This window comes from Plectropomus leopardus, chromosome 6 (assembly GCF_026936395.1).
Source record: "Plectropomus leopardus strain MGB_pleo_1.0 chromosome 6, ASM2693639v1, whole genome shotgun sequence".
In the NCBI taxonomy this organism is placed as follows: domain Eukaryota; kingdom Metazoa; phylum Chordata; class Actinopteri; order Perciformes; family Serranidae; genus Plectropomus; species Plectropomus leopardus.
Genome location: NC_142181.1, coordinates 9,319,245 through 9,337,777, shown reverse-complemented (window position 1 = coordinate 9,337,777; position 18,533 = coordinate 9,319,245). Strand labels below are relative to the sequence as shown.

At 39.0% G+C, this 18,533-nt stretch overlaps 1 protein-coding gene across 5 annotated transcripts in view; it reads left to right on the top strand.

Moving 5' to 3' along the window:
- Window positions 1-18,533, top strand: part of LOC121943293 (rap1 GTPase-activating protein 2-like) — a 109,797-nt gene that overhangs the window by 7,703 nt on the left and 83,561 nt on the right. For 2 of the 5 annotated variants that reach the window (XM_088078639.1, XM_088078637.1), the window contains exon 2: window positions 15,771-15,806. Coding sequence is in view for 3 of the 5 variants with exons in the window: in XM_088078637.1 (XP_087934763.1) it covers window positions 15,771-15,806 (36 nt within the window). In the remaining 2 variants the exon portion in view is untranslated. Of the gene's footprint in view, window positions 1-10,619; window positions 10,992-12,877; window positions 12,995-15,770; window positions 15,807-18,533 lie in introns of those variants that run through there. The other 3 variants (XM_088078636.1, XM_042486795.2, XM_088078638.1) reach the window with 3 other exon arrangements.

The following is an 18,533-nucleotide window of genomic DNA, read 5'->3' as shown; positions in this document are numbered from 1 at the left end:
ACAGAACGCAGCAGGTTAAACATCGAACGCAGCTGCAGTGCAAGATATGAATAGTCCCGATATCAACCATAAAAAGAGTCTTGACACAGCAGACCTAGAATAAGAGGCTTCACAAATCCCAGTTCTGCAGTGTCAAGTGGACGGCCGGTGCAGCTCTGTGCTCTATCTGCTGCTGATTCCTGCTCAAAATAGGTGGTGGCTAATCTGTACTTCTCAGGTGGAGTGAATTCAGGATTTGTCCCAGTTAAATGTATGGGAGCATGCACAGAAATATGCACATGTGCTGTGTGTGATTTATGCTTTCAGTGACTTATGCAAAGACAGCAGAAAAATTGGCCAGCGGTGACTGGAATGTCATCTTTTAAAAAAACAAACAAAAAACTCATTCATGTGAATGTTTTATTTCCCCTGACTCTGTTTGACTGTTTTTTCTCATCTCTCAAGTCTCATCTCTATTGTCCCTATTATGACTTGCAGTCCTCTTGTGAGCTGATAAAAGTCAAAAACCACTCAATGAAGACCACAAGCACAGTCATGTCTCCTCATCACACCTCTCCTTCCTTCTTCTGCTCATTATCAACTTTTTAACTCTTGCATGAATCCACCTTCAATCTGCCAACACTTCTCACTTCCTATCTTCTCTCCCTCCTCCCTTCCCTCCTTACACCTCCATGCTTTCCTCACATGCTTCCCCTGTGGTCATTAAGTCTCCTCTGTGATTGTCCCTCATCCCCTCTTGTAGATCATTACCTTTCCAAACCTCTGTTGCTCTTCATCTCTGCAGTTGTTTTTCTTCATTCTTTGGCTCTAATTGATTCCGAACCAAATTCCTCCATTTATCCGCCTCTTATTCGCTCTCCTACTGTGGTGATGAGATCAATGCGCACTTTGATACAGCAACACACGAGTCAGCTTCAGAGGGGATTTGCTGTAAAACTTCTGCAGCTTGTGTTTGTATTTGTGTGTTCGCATTAAGTGGGAAATGAAATGGTGCGAGGAAATTGCCATGTTCTTAGAGCGCACCTGATTAAATTGTTTGTGTGTGGGCTGAGAGTTTGCAGTCGCCCCTGTGGGTGTTTCTCATTGTGCTGGCGGATTCTTGGGTCTGCATCCTGCTTTTTAGAGCCTGCCCGAGCTGCAGTAGAGGGGAAGTACGCATATTAAATTGATGTTTTTCTCTGATCAATGTTGTCTGGAAGAGTGAACAACGGGGAGGAGAAGGGCTGAAGGCACCGTGGAGGCCGTGGGTGGAGGAGGTGCAGTGTGTGCATGTGTGTGCAAATGTCACAGCTTGTTAATTTGTGTGCACACGAGCCGAGTCTGCATGTCTTTGTATAGTCTATCTGTGCTCATCTGTAAACGTCTGTATGGATTTGTACATTCATCTATGTGTGTGTGATCTGGAAGAGTGGGTGTATGGGTGGGCTTGCTGTCACTTTTACTAAAATCCACCAGCAGGGACAAGAACTATAGGGGGGAACTGTGGGAAAATAAAAATAGAATGCAAACAAGAAGTTGGCTTAGTGAGGAGTGAAAGATTGAGTACTATGAAAGACAAGAAAAGGGGAGAAGGACAGAAAATAATGAAAGCTGAGAACAAGCTAGAAGAATGAAAACAATATTAGTATATAATATAAGAAAAAAATGTATATCCACATACTGTTCATTCCTGTACCCAAAGAAGCTTAATAGCTCCCACGGTCAGAGCTAAAGAAGGTCCTAATAATGAAACACAAGTCCGAATTGATAAAAGCTTTAATCAATGTAGATTATATTGGTTGGTAAAGTGCACATCTCCTGTCACATCTGTGTAAGTGCACATCACAGATGTAACACTGCAAACCTCTTTTTTTGACAAATTTGCAGCAGTAGAAAGTAAATACTGTAACTACATTAACTCAAGTGTTGCACTGAAGTATGAGTCCTTTACAAAGGCACTTCCTCTTTCATTCCTTCTCCACTTCATTTCTCAGCAAATATTGTACTTTTAAACTGAAGATGTTTCAGTTACTTTACATAGTTAACTTTTAACACACATTATAATATAAAATGCATTGCTGCAGATCGATCAAACAGCCCTAAAGGTCATAAGGTAGCTAAAATTAGCTCCATTTCACAGCTACAACATTTTTCATGAATGTCTATCTTTTTTCATTTGCCAGTTTTTGAAAAGCGACATTGTTCTATACTCCTGTTTCTCAAACTTGCACCCAACTGTGCAATAGTTTCCCCCACATCCTCTGATGCCAGCCCAGCTAAACTGCTGTGTTCAAAATAATTGAAATTCTTGTTTGCACTTCAGCTCATAAACTTTGTCTTTACCCAATCAGTGCCCAATCAGTTCTGAAAATGTGCAATGATAAAACACTAACAGAGGCCATTCTGCTGCATATGAGTACTTTAAGTACTTTACAGGTATACTTTGAAGGATTTCCTAAAAAAAAAAAAAAAAAAGCAAAGACTGTTTGTCATCAATCAGTCTTTGCAAAGGACGGGGCTCAGCAGGGAATTAGTCATAACTAAAGATGACTTTGAGCAATCCCGGTAAAAAAAAAAATGAAATGGACAGACCCGGCACTAAATGCTACCTGTACCTGTCAAGTTTAGTTCACATTCAATTAAGGCGAAGCAAAACGTTTTCTTGCGCTTTCAGTGCAATTACTGAAACGTTGCATACATTGTTATGATAAAGTCTCACTCCTATAGGCCAATTAAACCTGGGGGACTTTGTTCAGTTTTGAAACACTTGACACATGCTCGCTGTTGCTTGCGACCTTGCTTTAGTGAAATCCTTATTTTTGATGAGAAATGCCTTTAACCTGGAATTAACTTCCTTGCAGTTGTCTTCTTTACTTCCTTTGCTGGTGTGGTGCTGTGTTTCTTGGCGTGCTTCTGCCACCTGTTGTTCAGTGAAATAGTTTTAAAAAACAACATAAAAACTGCTCACTGTGGTCAGAACCTCCACAGGATACATTAACTATGAAGCTGAATTCGGGACTTTTACTTTTAGTCTTTTTGTAGTGTGTGTCTGTAGTGTGGTATTGCTACTTCTTCCTTTACTGCAAATTCATTTCATAAAATGTTAATGATGTTCCAGGTCGTATAAATGCTATTTGAAGGAAATGTTTATTTCCCAAAACGGATTTAGATTCAGACAACTTTATTAATCCTTCCAGGGGCAATTTGTTTTAACAGCTTGCTGTACACTCATACAGTAGACACAAAAATAGATTAGTAATAATAATTAGTAATAATTACAAAATTAAAAAAAGGAATCCAAAAATATATGTTAGGTTTGATGATCAATTATAAATAAACACAAAACCAATAAAATATAACAGTTACAGAAAATTCTACTATAGGAAACACATAATAATCTGTCTTGCACCCAACTGATTTGCACTGTGTCCTTCCATGTGTGAATATGAGCTGAGTCATGATTGGTGAAATGATGCATGAGCCCTTTATAGGCCTCTTATAGAAATCACAGCACTTGCTGGAAACGACCTATCAGAGTTCACATCAAAGGTGTTTTTGCGTACAGCATATGCCATTTGTGTATCATGTGAATCATTTTTGTTACGTCATGTTCAAAACATCAAATGGACGATCATCATCAGCCCATGTGGTGTTTATACAACAGTCCAGTCACAAATTTTAAATTACTCTTTAAATGATACCAACATCAACGCAATTATGTGATTAGCTTGGGCAGTGAGCTCCGTAGTGTGCCATCCATTCATTCTTAATAATGGACACTTTGTCAGGGATTATCCCTTATATAATGTGTTGACATGTATTCACAATTGAATTATTACATAATCATCGTATCATAAGGCCTGTTTAATATACATTTTGGTTTAATAAGAGAAATCATAGTGGTTTCTATGTCTGCCTGTCACATCTTTCAATATGATAAATAAATCAACATTGTGACAAGACCTGCAATGATAAATTAGTTCTCAACTATTATGTTAATTTCTAACTAAATTAATAACTGGTTCATTGTGTTGAGATTTTTTAATTTTTGATTTTTGATTTTTGATTTTTAATTTCAGCTTCTTACATGTGAATATTTTCTGTTTCTGTACTACTCAATGACAGTAACCTGAATAACTTGGGATTGTAGACAAAACAAGAAATTTGAGGATGTCTTCTTGGGCTTTGGGAAACACTGATTGACTTTTTTGACATTTTTTTGCAATTTTATACACAAAACAACTCATTGATAAACTCAGAAAATATACATATTAATCAACAATGAAAAAAAATGTTAGAGATGCATGATAATACTGGCATGTCAGCGGTATCTGCAGATAATGGCACAACATTTGTGTTGCTATGTACGGTGGTAAGAGGATGTGACTTTAATTAGTTGAAATATGTCAAATTAGCTCTTGTGTTGGCTATTGTCAGAAATGTTTAAGGAAGAGCATGATCCAAGGGTGTTAAAATGGGATGAATTTGACAGTGTTGTTAAAAAATGATTACATTAAAATAAAAGATTTATGTTTTACATGTAACCTAGGTTGAAGTAGTTGTATTGTTTTGGCCAGTGAATTTGTACATTATGATAAGCATTGTATTTTACTTCTGCATCTGCCATCAGCAGACCATCACAATTACAGTAGATAAGGCTACTAAAGGAGAGACTGCATAAATAATCTGCATCGCCATTGGTAATCAGTCAAAAATGATTAATAAAATGTCAGCATATTAGATATCACTAGTTGTGACCTCTGCTGACATCTGTTACAAAATTGGGTGAAAAGTTTAAGGGACTCACACAGCAATCATCAACTGGTTATCTAATGATAATGGGATAATGACCTTAATATAATCTGAATAAAATACATCTGGCAGGATCATGTTTAAGTTGATCGGCTGAAATCACACTTCATGCAAAATCCTGACTTTGAGATCAGCAGTTTGCAGCTTAATTAATGTCTCTAATAATAAAATAGCTGTGCTTTACCAGTCTGTATACAGGAAAGCAATGTAAAAGACATGAGAAGATGCATTCGCTGTGGCTCAATATGTAGCTTTGATGCCTGTTCTCTGCATGTGAGTATCCGTTTATAATAGATGGTGATGGATGTGGTTGAGACAGGAGCCATTAAAGCAGAGATTCAGCTCAGTCTCTAAATCAGCATCCCTTCTGGAAAACCTCATATGACTGAGTAACCTATTAGAGACAAAGGGGACGGATGAAGGGAGGGAGAGACAGATGAAGAGAAAGAGAAAGGTCTTTCACGTCCGTCTGGGCGTATATCACCCCCCGGGAGTCCATCTAATGACTAAATACATTATTACATGGTGAGGAGAGAGAAGGAAGGGGGAGAGGCGGCGAGGAAGGAACAAAAGTAATAAAGATGGAAACATCACGTCTCTCGTAGGTCTCACTGCCAATGGATGACAGGGAGGACATTATTGAGAATGAGATGAGGGACTGAGACAAAATAAACAAACCCGGATTGATGTGTGTGTGTGTGTGAGAGAGAGAGAGAGAGAGAAAGAGAGACAGAACGCCATTAATGACCATTTGAAAAAATGTTCTGTGAGACATAATCCTAAGTGAGAAATCAGTGCATTAATATCTCCACACTGCATCATTATGCACAATCATTATTACAATACACTTGTGTTCTGTTTGCATAAAACATGAACAAACTGCAAAACTGACCCTTCCTTTTGCAGAAGATTTTTCATTTCAGAGTCAGAAAACATATTTTACCACAGCCTGTAGTGATATCTAGTCACTAGCTGATAGTTTTGCTTTTAAATGTCCAGTTTTTTTTTTACACCAAATGAGGGCCAAAACCATAATTTCTTGTGCCAAACAGCAGACAGACACAGTCAGAGGCTAGCTGAAAAATTAGGCAGCTTATGAGCCAGATATTTCCCTCAGGAAAGACCAAAGACAGAGCTGGAAGAAGAGTGGATATTAGATTTAGTTATCAAATGGACACAACACGACTCCAAATGAATAATAATGTTGCTCCACAACTGCTGGATGTGTAAATTGCAGTACCAACTTAGAAGCTGAAGTTTCACAATTTGTTTCTGTTGTACTGAAGTAGGCAAAAAAATCAATTATTGCAAGTTTAAAATATTGCACATTATCCAGCAACAAGGCCTTGTATTGGGGAACCACAGGTTCACAACACAACTCATCACATGTTGCAGAACTGGAACACTAATAGCATGTCAGCATCCTGAGACTTTATATGTTTAGCGACAGTTTAATTTTGCTCCAGCCTCCAGTCTTTCTCACCTCCCTCTCCCACTTACACACACCTGTGTAAGTGCGAGAGAGGCAAATGTCAAGCATGCTGTGGTGACCTGGTAATATTGTCATCCAATTAGCTGCTGTAGGGTGATGTCATGCAACCCACTTCCCAACTTTTCAGCAGTAACAGGAAACGTGGTGGTGCTGGTGGTGTTAATAGGATGATGTCAGTGTGTTTGACTCAAAAACAGTGAGGAGTCATCGGAAACAAACTCTGAAAGCAACAACTAAATCGATTATTTTCAGTTGATAATGTTCTTGAAAGCTGACTTAATAACTGAACCTGCCACAGTGCATCAATAGGAAAAAATGCCTATATTACAACAGGCAGTAAATATAGACAGCCAGTAGATTAAATAGATTATCAAAGCAAGAAGCAAAAGATCTGCTGTCTGTTCTGTGTCTGTTATGATGCTATATTTAAGTTATCTTTATCGCATATCTAAGAGTTTGTAGAGTGTGAGACATTTGTAAATGCAATCAGGAGTATTATTATTGAATCTTGGAGTGGCCCAGGAGGTTTTTTATGTTTGATTGATATGCAGGCAACAAGTCTGATACGGCAAAAATAATAAACATGTTAAACTCAGATGAAAGCTATAAGGCATTTACTGAGACTTTTGAATAGCTTCTATATCTATCTATCTGTCTATCAATTATAACAGTAGCATATACATTATATATATTTATTTTTTTGTCTTACCAGTGACATTTACTGAAGAAAATAAAAACATGGGAAATTAGAAAATTAAAAAAATGCATATTTCTCCCTTGAAAAAAATGTTAACAGATTATTTTGGCCTCATTGGGGCAGCATAACAACCTATAAACACAACATTGACATCACTTTTTAATATGACATGGCGCACGTGTTAACGTTTGCAGGTACGGAGCAGAGTAGCATTTACTTGAAGTGGTGTTCCCTTCGAAGACTATCAGTAGACATAACTGGCTCTTTAGCGGCTAAATGCTCCATGTTTTATATATATATATATGTACTTTTTTTTGCTTTAATGCTAGCCTGCTGTGCCCAAAATGCATATGCAATAATGCGAGATGCATCATGACCTAACTCCACTGTGGATACCACTGTTCTCATTCAAACACTGTGGTCCATAGCGGCATTTACTGATATACAGGTTAAAAGTATGTTGTGTTTTTTCATGTTAGTGTGTGCAAGTGCATTGCTCAGCGACTGAGCAAAAGCTAGCAAGATCACCAAGAAGTTGACCTTAAATTGTAATATAATGTTAGTTCTACAACCATGCAACAGACATATTTCTGTGTTTTGGACTCATTCATTTTTAAACCTGTCTGACTGTTCTCTCACAGGACATCTGCAAACCACTAGAGGGAGGGTGAGGTCTGCACTCAGAGCTGTTACTGTCAGGTAGTCTAATACATGACGTGTATTTCCTTAAATGCTGGTAAAACTATTTTCCATTCTTTTCTATTCTATTCTATTCTATCTTTTATTCAGGTAATTATTAATGCTCGGTGTGTGTGTGTGTGTGTGTGTGTGTGTGTGTGTGTGTGTGTGTACGTACGCAGACCCGCAAACACACACCACATTAGGCCAGTGGAGCGTTTAATTGCTTTTAATCAGAGCAATCTCGCCATGAGAGAGATATGGACTGAGAGCACCTCCACTCATCAGCCTCAAAGACAGAATGAGTCAAAGCACATCGATACTATTTAACTGTGAAAGCTTTTGACCATAATCATTCTCAACAGGTCTCAGAAGTGCCTGTTTGGTTTCTCAGACTCATGAGTACTTTTTAAAGTGATTCGTAATTCAAGTCAAGGTTATATTAAAAGAAGAAAAGACATCGGAGTTCAGGTTTCATGCGAAAATGAAACCTGCAAGCTCTTACTAAATAATTAGTTAATTTTTTTAGGAGCTATCATGCTTAGTGTTTGTCTTTGAGGTCCAGTTCACACAAGATAATGGTGTAATCCAATATAAAAGCCTGGAAAATAAATATGTGAGTAAATATTACCTTTGTCAGAGGGGATGGGCCCTTTAATGATTTTTGAGGCCATACTTTGCGACAGCGTTGCACTCGATTCAAGGTTTAAACCAGGTCCCCAAAATACCAGGTCCACTGTGTGTCAGGTGATTTTGTGAGTATGATGACTTGCAAAGTTCTTAGGGAATTTGCACTTTATCAAACACCTCTCTTGGTCCCGATGCCGCACCATCGGAGTGTGAGTGCGTGTGAGTGGTCACTGAGTAGCAGGTGGCACCCTGTGCAGCAGCCTCGGCAACCAGTGTGTGAATGTGTGTGTTTGAAAGGGTGGATGAGACATGTAGTGTGAAAGTGCTTTGATTTGTCAGGAGACCATAGAAAAGCATGATACAAGTGCGCTCCATTTACCATTTACAATTTAGGAGGACCATGTTTCAAAGACTAACATCAGGATCTGTATTATTTCATTCATTTGGTGCTCAGATTTATATTTTTGAAGTTAAGCTGAAGTTGAAATTAATTTCTGATAAGAAATCAGTATTTTCTTGGGGTTTGTTTAAACTTATATACTTATTTGGCTTATTTTGTGCGTTCTCTGTGTGGGCAGGTACCACCAGTAACCGGATTTGGGGCTGATCTGTTGCTTTATCCCATCATTTATTTTAACTCTGTGTTTCTGTGCGACATCAGAAGTCTGTGATGACATGAAGTCCTGACCTTTCTTAAACTGAGGGGATGTGTACACTCATAATGTGATATATTTCCTTCCACATGAGGTCTTAGTTGGTATCATTGCAGCACTGTTTATTTAATAATATATGTTATAGGGGCCAGGTGCAATAGTAAACCTTAATGTTGTAATGTGTCTTATGAATTTCTGGTGGTACCGGTTGTTCTCTGGGGCTCTGGGCATAGGCAATAACAAAGCTGTAATGCGTAGTTCGAGGTTTGCTCTGAACTTGAGTATTACAGTGAAGTTTACAGGATAAACACACAATGTACAGAGGGCAGGGGCTGTGGGTTGGAGGGTCAACATAGCAGCAGACAGCACATGTTTTTCCACAACAGCTTAATGCATCCATCATAGGAATTAATTCTATATCATGTAAGATAATAATAAGCCCGTTGAAACCTGGATTGACATCAGTTTTCTATGTCTTTCTGTGCAACTTGGCATAAAATGTCCTGATTATTATATAAATTGCACAACATTATTCAAAGGTCATATGTAAATTGCCTGAAAATTATCTTAGAAAATGGAGAGAGAGCGTGAATTATTAGAAAATTATCAAAAACACTAGGAGGAAATTTTGTGAAAATTCTAATTCTAATTATTAGAATTATATATTTAAAATTGGGTTACAGTGAAAAATGTATAACTAATATAAATTCTGTTATTATCATATTATTTGAGCGCTTTTTACAGGTCATTTCCTGTTTTTGTTATTGTTTTGTGCTCATTTTTAAAAGTTTTTTTGTAGTTTTTTTTTTTACCAAAACGTTGCTAATATTCGGCTGATATCTCACAAAGTCACTCACAGGTTTCAAAGGGTTAAACAAAGTCTCAATATACAAATATTTTGTAGAGTTATTTCATAGGGTTTCTTGAAACAAAGGTTTCAGTCAACCCTTTCAGTTCTGTAATTCGCTGTGAGAACATTAACTCTTCGAGTGAGACCTGTCAAATCAGGAGTGAGGAGGAAGGGTGTCAGGAAGGACACTCCCTTTGGTCACAACATGGGAGGTTTCTATGTATATACCGCCGTCTGACTGCACAGCGGTTCAACCACTCCCTTTTCCTTTAGTAGTCTAATATCGCACTCTGTGTTACAGTTTCACTCCATTGTTGAGTATCTGACAGGAGTCCCATTTAATACAGACTCCTGCAATGAAGTTTAATTGATTTCATGACTCAGGACCTTCAATCCATATCAAAATGAAAAGATTTGAAGAGAACCATTTGGCTGAAAACATGATCTCAGTGTTATTTTTGACTCAGACAGCAGGTGTCATGGGTTGTGGGTGTATTGTGATTACAGTGTACTTTGCTGTATCTTTGCACATTTAGGGCATTAGAATGAGTGTGAACTTTAAGTGTGAACTGTGAGTGGCTCACCACGGGTTACCCAGTGCAAACAGTGACCTTGTTTGCTGGTGGGGTGCATGTGGGCAGACCACAGATGTTGAGGCTCTTTGTAATGATTCAAGAGTCAAAATGCTAGTTTCCACTGAGCAGCTCTCAGCGTCAGTGTCTGGGAAACGAACCTAGAGGGTCAGATGGTAGATTGTGGCCCCTCCTCACATTGCTCCTCCCCCCTGCTGAAACATGTGCGTACCTCACTGTACCTGTATGTGTCAGTGTGTCAGACTGTGTGTGTCTGTGACAGCCAAAGAGCAAGCAGTGTTTCAGGAAAGCAGTCGACTGGTCAAGTGACAAAGTGGAAAACGACAGCTCTGGGGAAGAGGAGAAGGAGACAAAAGAGGGAAAAAAGAGGGTAAATAGAGACGAGAGAGTGAGAGAGAGAGAGAGAGAGAGAGGACGTGAGCCAGGGAGATTGGGTCAGAGAGAGAAAAAAAGTGCAAGTCTACACAGTATTGAGAGTGAGAGTGACTGTCAGCAGAGCATACACTTCCCAGAGGAAAGAGCCTGAGAGCGAGAGAGACTGCTGAGAAGTTCAGTCTGACAAAATGCTGAGGAGGAGGAGAAGCGTGTCATTTGGTGGATTTGGATGGTATGTTTCCTTTTCATTGGATGCTGATGTGTGTGTGTGTTTCTGCATCATGTAGCTGCTTCATGCTCATCATTGTGCACATTATGATTACAGCTGTATAGTGAGTTTAAATGATGCACATAACGCTGCTGAAATGTGTATGTGCTAAGTGTTATGGGTGTGTGTGTTGAAGAAATGTCAACTTTTTTTCTAAAAAGGAAGGATGGGCGGAGGGCTGAGGCTGCTCCTCTGTGTCACACCTCTGACACTCTGTCCTTTGTGTGTGTGTGTGTGTGTGTGTGTGTGTGTGTGTGTGTGTGTGTGTGTGAATGCAGAGTTTCACTCTGTGCTGTCTCCACTTGGGGAGGGATGGCGATCAACGAGCTGCTTTGTCTCTGTCTCTGTCTGAGTCTGCGTCTGTTGTTGTTGCTGCTGTCCTGTTATGGGACTGCGGGCACAGCTCTTACCAGTCATGTTCTCCTGCTCTCTTGGCCAAGTTTAGTTCCCATGATGCAGCGCTGAAGAAGATGCCAGGGAGCCCATTTAGTGCTGAATGCACTGACACACTTGGATGGAGTGTTTTTGTGCTTGCTCCCTTGCTGATTGTTGTTCTGACACTGAAGCGCTGCTTCAGAGCACTTAACCTTCCCAGCTGGACTAAAGCAGCACGACAGGCTGAAATAGGCTGAAACAAGACAAAGCTGGGAAATAGCATATTGCACATAACAGGGTTGAGTAGTGATAAAACAGAACAAAAGAATCTGATGGGTTTTTTTTAATATAAAAACAGGTGATTTCTTAAAGGGACACCGACATGAAGTTTTGCTCACTCGTCATGAAGGGCATCTCCCTCTGAGTCTGAAGCCATTTTTACCTAGTTTTGGTTAGCCTGGACTTTTTGTGTAATAATGCACTTAAAACCTCAGACCCTCAATGCACAATGAAGTTATAGACATCTTTTTTTTCAGGATAAACTGGGCTATCAGAAAATTTAGGCTGCAGTGATGTCACTTGAATGTACAAATAGTTATGAGACCTTAAAGACAAAAGAAAAAACAAGACAAAATTGAATTGTACAGATCTTTAGTGATAAATCACTCAATAGTATTATGCACAAACTTTTTTTCCTGTAGAAAACCTTTCTCCTAAGTGCTGGGAATCAGAAAGTGAAAAAATAAACATTATAACTATTATAGTTCAAAAGTGGACACACTTTTCCAAAAAAAGTTTTTTGTTTTGCAGTTGTGTGTGTGTCCCATTATCTGTCCCATTCTGCAAAGCATCTCCTCTCTGTGATGCTGCAGAGGGTCACATCACACTCCTGACACTTCAGAGAGGGGCCTGATCCTCCTGCCTGCTCTGCCTGCAGTCAACACAGAGTTTACATCCATATGAGGCCCTGCTGCTTGTTACACTGTCTCCTGATTTACCCTTGTGTCGTTATTATTATATTATTATTGTTGTTGTTGTTGTTGTTGTTGTTGTTGTTGTTGTTGTTGTTGTTCTTCTTCTTCTTCTTCTTCTTCTTCTTCTTCTTCTTCTTCTTCTTCTTCTTCTTCTTATTATTATTATTATTATTATTATTATTATTATTATTATTATTATTATTATTATTATTATTATTATTATTATTATTATTATTATTATTATTATTATTATTATTATTATTATTATAGGGGCTACCAGCGATAGATAGAGTAGGATTAGGCCAATCACATTACAGTTTGCCTCAGGTGACGCGTGGCAATGAAAGCGGATACGTCGGTCTGTCTTCCAATTGGACGGTGAGACCAAAACAAACCGCTGACATCTCTCCAAAGGGACTGTGGGAAACCAATATGGCGTTTAGTATCGATGCTAACATACTTTTATCACCGAAATATGATTAAAATATAGACGGAAGACATCCAATATCGGATCTGTCATCACGGATTTATTGAACAACGTCCCGTTTCCAGGGCTGAATCGAGAGGTTTCTAAAAGAGCTACGATGCATCCGAGTCATCCCCGTGAAAGGCACCAAAGTAAGACGATCCGACCTACGGTCTCAAAGTTGGACACTTTACATAAAGTTTAGCACATTTTAGTCGCACTATGGCGGGCTCAGAGGTTAAGCAGGATTTTTGTTTAGTCCTGCACGCAAACTACTGATAATCCACATTTAACTGAAGTCTAGAATTTATTAGTTTAAACTGATCAAAGTTTGCATGCAGAAAAGACAGGAAAGTAGACAAAGCATTAAGGAACAATGTGCGTCTTTCTTCTTCACGCCTCTTAAATGAGAAAACTGTGCAGGGTCACTGCAAAACATCCAGTTGCATGCTGTTATCTCACTAACAGCAGGCTTTGAGGATGAATCCTAACATTGTCATTTATAAAGCAGAGATATAAATAGAATTATACTCCTGAGCTTTTTTATTTGGGATACTTTATGAGCTTTCATATAGCACTACTACTTTAAATTGTAGTATTACAAAACAGTTTTCAGTGTATGGATTGTTCCAACAATTTCAAAGCATAAGTTGCAATGCATTTGCAGCCTTTGGGGGATAAAGTATCTATCTGAAGCTCTAGTTTTCAGCCTATTCAGTCCCATAATGAAATTTGCTTGTTTCCCTTCGTGAACATGGACAGACACACATATTGATGCATCGATGGCTACTCCAGAAAGTGAATGCATTACCGAATGTAGGGCTAACTTTGAGCCAGCAGGCCGCAGTTTTGTCCCAAGCATGTGTTTACATGCTGACATGCGCTGGATTGTCCTTTGGTCTTTGAGATGTGGAGTGAATAAAGTTCACACATGATAGAATGATTTTTTTGATGATTCAGGCATAAGGTGGGCGGCGTATCTTCTCGACTGCTTTGTGATAAATCCTGTGAGAGCACAGACTGCAGCTCCATCATAATATAAAAGAGGCCAACATTTGTTGTCCAGCACAATCAGATACCATTGAGAATATAAGGTGTCACTACGGCACAGCAGGAAACCAAATATGACATCACAGTGGAAGTGTGCTTATTGCATTGTTTAACTGTATTTCTGTCGATTGTGGTGTGTTTTTATTAATGCATTATGCAAACGTTAATATAAACTACATTAGCGGCCTCTGCTGCATGAGCTACCTCACTAGCTGTTGCCTAATATGAATCTTTATCCTGAAGTTCTGTAAACAACATTACAATTACAGAGGCTCAGTTCTCTCTGCTCCGTGCAAATTGCCTGGGTTGACGCTGCTGTAATGTGTACTGTTACTGATACACCATTCAAAAACCCTGGAAACAAATTCAAATGATATTCAAAACTCCAGGTTGGGTGAAGGTGCAGTTACAATAGAGTACGCTGTGTAACTGTTGTGAGTGTGTGTTTTTGCATGAAATAGATCAGGCACAATTCTGCACGGTTCAGTCTGCAAATTAATGGGATTATAGAATGAATATCATAACATCCTTGTCAGAGATGCATGTGAGAGTGCTGTATAACAAGCACTGAGCATGGACATACATAGATGCATGCACACTCACACATACATAAACAGAAGAGGTAAAAACATATTTGTATGTGCAGTTTCACTCCAACAGAAGCCTCATGTTCTTCACAGATCCTCCTCCATGATCAGCATTAACAGAACTGGAAGGTTGTTAGTGTCTTCTCACTGTCATGTTTTTAGTATGAACAGGATGTGGTGAGGCATGAATAAATCCCTTATAAACACAGAGACCTCTTGTAACCGGTCTGAGCAGGTTGCTGAGATGCAACCTTGTTCATTCAAGTCAGGTGTCATGAAGCGTGCTCTGCTCTCTGCCGGTGAGTTGACACTGACACCTGTACACACTAACTGTCCTCAGGCTCTACGTACTCTCTCTGAATTACAGATCAATTATGGAAATTAGCTCATGTATTTTCGGCCTCCATGACCCGGTTAGCTTGATTGCACCAACCACAAAATATGTAGGGGAAAATACATATTTTACAAACCCTCGTAATGTTGACAGTTTTGTTTCTTCATCACTCATACAAGCTGTTAGTTCATGCACTGAAAATGCATACTGCACGCATACTGTACTGTATTCTTTTAAAGCTGTAGTTGGTAACTTTTCTAAAATAACTTTTTGTCTTATTTGTTGAAACTGTCACTGTACCTTGACAGTAGTACATAAGACAGATAATCTGTGAAAAAAATAAAACCAACCTCATGGTTTTTCTAATGGTATTTGTTATATAACTATAACAACCAATCACAACCAAGGAGTCTCTAGCCCAACTGTCATTCACTTCTCTTGAACTGCAGTAAAACCATCAAACTACGCAGTGCTGATCTATATGAATCAGCATTCAGATAGATTTCAGTGTTGTGTTTAGCTGTAAAATGAAAAAGCAAAACAAAAACAAAAACTATTGAGCGAAAACCAAGCACTGCCAACCGGCCAGACCAACTTTCTCATTTAAAGCTAAGCAGGACCCTAAAATATGTTTCTGAAACATTGTATAACATACACTACTGTGTGGATGTAGAAGCAGTAACAGCAAATATGACAAAAGTTATTGGCATAAAAGTTATCAACTGTAGCTTCAAGGCGCCACAGCACCCAGGGGAGACCGAGTTCCACTCCTCATCATCTTGATTTACAGTGCTCATTTCCCTAATCTGTCTCTAAAAAAAAGAAGAAGAAGAAGAAGAGCACTTACAGCAAATAATTTAATTGCTGCTTTTGAGCAGTTTGTATCAGAGATGTGATCAATAATCTCTCTCTTTCTCTCTCTTTCTCTCTGTGTCTTCCTCTCTGCTTCTTCTGCAGGATTGACAAGTCCACTTTGTCTGCACTGAAAGCCCGGTGAGTTCTTCTTGCTTTTAACATTATCAAAAGTATCTCAATGTCTAGTTAATATTCTTATCTTAATTTCTCAGTCAAAGCGATAATTTTTGTAAATGTGCATGTGGAGAGGTTCCTGGTGAACACTGACACTGCGACTGCAGCTTCAATTTAAAGCTTCATTCAACCCAGACCTTATTTCCACTCACTCTCCATTACGGTGATTGATTCTGACTAAAACCTCAACAATCGATTCACTGTAAGGCTATGGACATTTCACTTTAGCAGCACACAACACAAAACAGCTCACGCTCACTCAAAGCAAGCCTTCTCCAACAAGTGAAAATGAAAATTGCTCCTTTCTTGTGCAGTTTTGATGCTATTTTGACTGCTGCTTTGTTGCATTTTTGTTGACCAATATTGTTTTTTTTAGGGCTGATAGTGATACTGATTATTAGTACTTAATGAGACCAATAACCAATATTTGGATTTGATATGCATTTACAATAAAAATAAAGATCTTTTTTGCCAATATTTAGAATTTGTAATATAACAAACTCCAACACAAAACTTTGTTTAAATACATTTGGCAAATGTTTCATCAAACTGAGACTAAAGTAAAAGCTCCTTCCATGCTGACACTTTCTTTGCACTTTTTAATGAATTAATTTTATCTGCGAACATTAAAATAAAACAGCGATACAAATAATCAGCAAAATGCCAAATATGGGCCCCAATTATCAGCCAGGCTGATAATCTGTGGACCCCTAGTTTACACTTAACCTGCCACCTCTCTCCTACTTGCTTTCATGTGCTCCTGTGTGAGGAGAGTGATTGAAATCATGTTCCTCTGAGCTTTTGGACATGTCACGCCACTACTTACTACAGCCAGTTGTAGTAAAAGACTGTGTTTGTATTTTGGTTCCCACGTGTGAATGTAGCTTAATTTATAAATATGAAGCAGCAAGAGTGTCATTTCCATCCCTCTTATATCCAAAAGTTCAAAGGTCAACTTCACTGTGAGATCACAATGCTAAAATACTTTCTCGGGAGCGTTATTTTGAAACTGTGCTGACTGTATAGATCTTTTATGCTGCCGGGTTGAGGATGTGTGTGAAGCATCCATGTTTCATGTAGCTTTTTTGCAGCAGCGTCCATATCTGAGCCGTTGTCTAACTGTCATGGTTACATATGACTTTGAACCGACACGGGCGTAAACTGAAACTGCAGTTTGACTGCAAAGCAGAAGCATACATTTGCGATTGCATTTTTTTTTAGCAAAGCTGATGGAGAGATTTTTTGAACAGCTAATTTTCTACTTGGACAAGCTGTTGAAGGCTGCAGTTAAAAGATTAACAACAGTGCATCATTTTGATCTCAGATGGCACTCGCTGCAAGGTGGCATGCTGTTCAGGTGCTTACTACAGTCACAGCAAGAAGCCACTTAGTCAGTTTCCTCTGTTTTTTCTGCTTTTCTCCCACAGTTAAAGGCATACATGTTAGGCATCAGTAGTACTCCTGCTTTTGTCTTTGATTAAAACACTGGCCTCAGAGATGGAGATGATCTGTGGGCAATGTGGCTGCCCCCACTGCTCTAAAATAGTTAGGACGGGTCAAATGCAGAGGACTGATTGCCCCACAGGAATGAAAAAATATAACGGACTGGATGAAATTATGTAACTGTTTTATAGAAGTGGGTTATGGACACTTTCTGCAGGATAGTTTACTTAGTTGCTTATTTTTCTCAAACATGTGACCTGTAATAGCCACAGCACACTGTTTAATCGCTGCAGTAAGCTGCGCTGTTGTGCTCCACCGCTTACTTTGTTGATGCCTTATTCACTGGACGAATGCCATTGTTCACTCTCACTTTGGTTTTCTGTGTTTTGGAAACAAGAAGTGACAGCGACAACAGATAATTATGAGTGTCCTTTACAACTGACAGCTGTAAAAGGAGAAGCAGCAGTGGGTGTTTTGACAGACGTGGATTTTAATGTGTGACTGGGTTGTGCAAGATGAGAAAACCATTAATTAGAAGTGAAAGTCACATTGTGTCATGACCATTTGAGACATAAATAACAGCTGTAGCATCAAAATAATTTTGTATTGGAGAGCTAATGTGAATATAACTTGCTGAGTTGTGTACCAGTTTCAGGGGATGTTCTGTGTGAGGAGTTTCCTTTTGTTGAAACAAACCATCTGCAAGCCCTGTTAATGGAGGTTGCCATAGTGATGGGAGGTGAAGCTCTTGTGTGCATGTTTGTGAGTGTGTATTTATACTAAACCCCACCCTCTATGTGTCTCAATCATTTTTGACTCAATCACACTGACATTTACTCTATAAGAAAACATGCTTAAACCTTTTTGTGTTGCCCCATGGGTTGTCCTCATGTCTCACCTGCTACCTTCACCAGGGCTCAGGCTGTCTGTATTTACCATGATGGCGCCACCTGTTGAAACTCAGCATATCACTGTTGACTTCAACTTGGGTTTTTTTGACAAATTTGGAAAAATTTGTTGGGAAAAGGTGGAAACTCAACTGTCAGTTTGCTCCCGGCACTCAGTAACATGCTCCGAATCGTCTCTCTTAGTTATTTCGGCACGCCTCCTTTCAAATTAAAAGCGCTGACGCACCAAGCAACTGGTCTGCAATCAGTCAATGTTGGGCCTTCAGTGAGCGTCTGTCAGCTTGTTCTCATTCCAACTAAAATGGCGCTGCTTTGTCAGTGCTTTTGGCGTAAGAGTGCA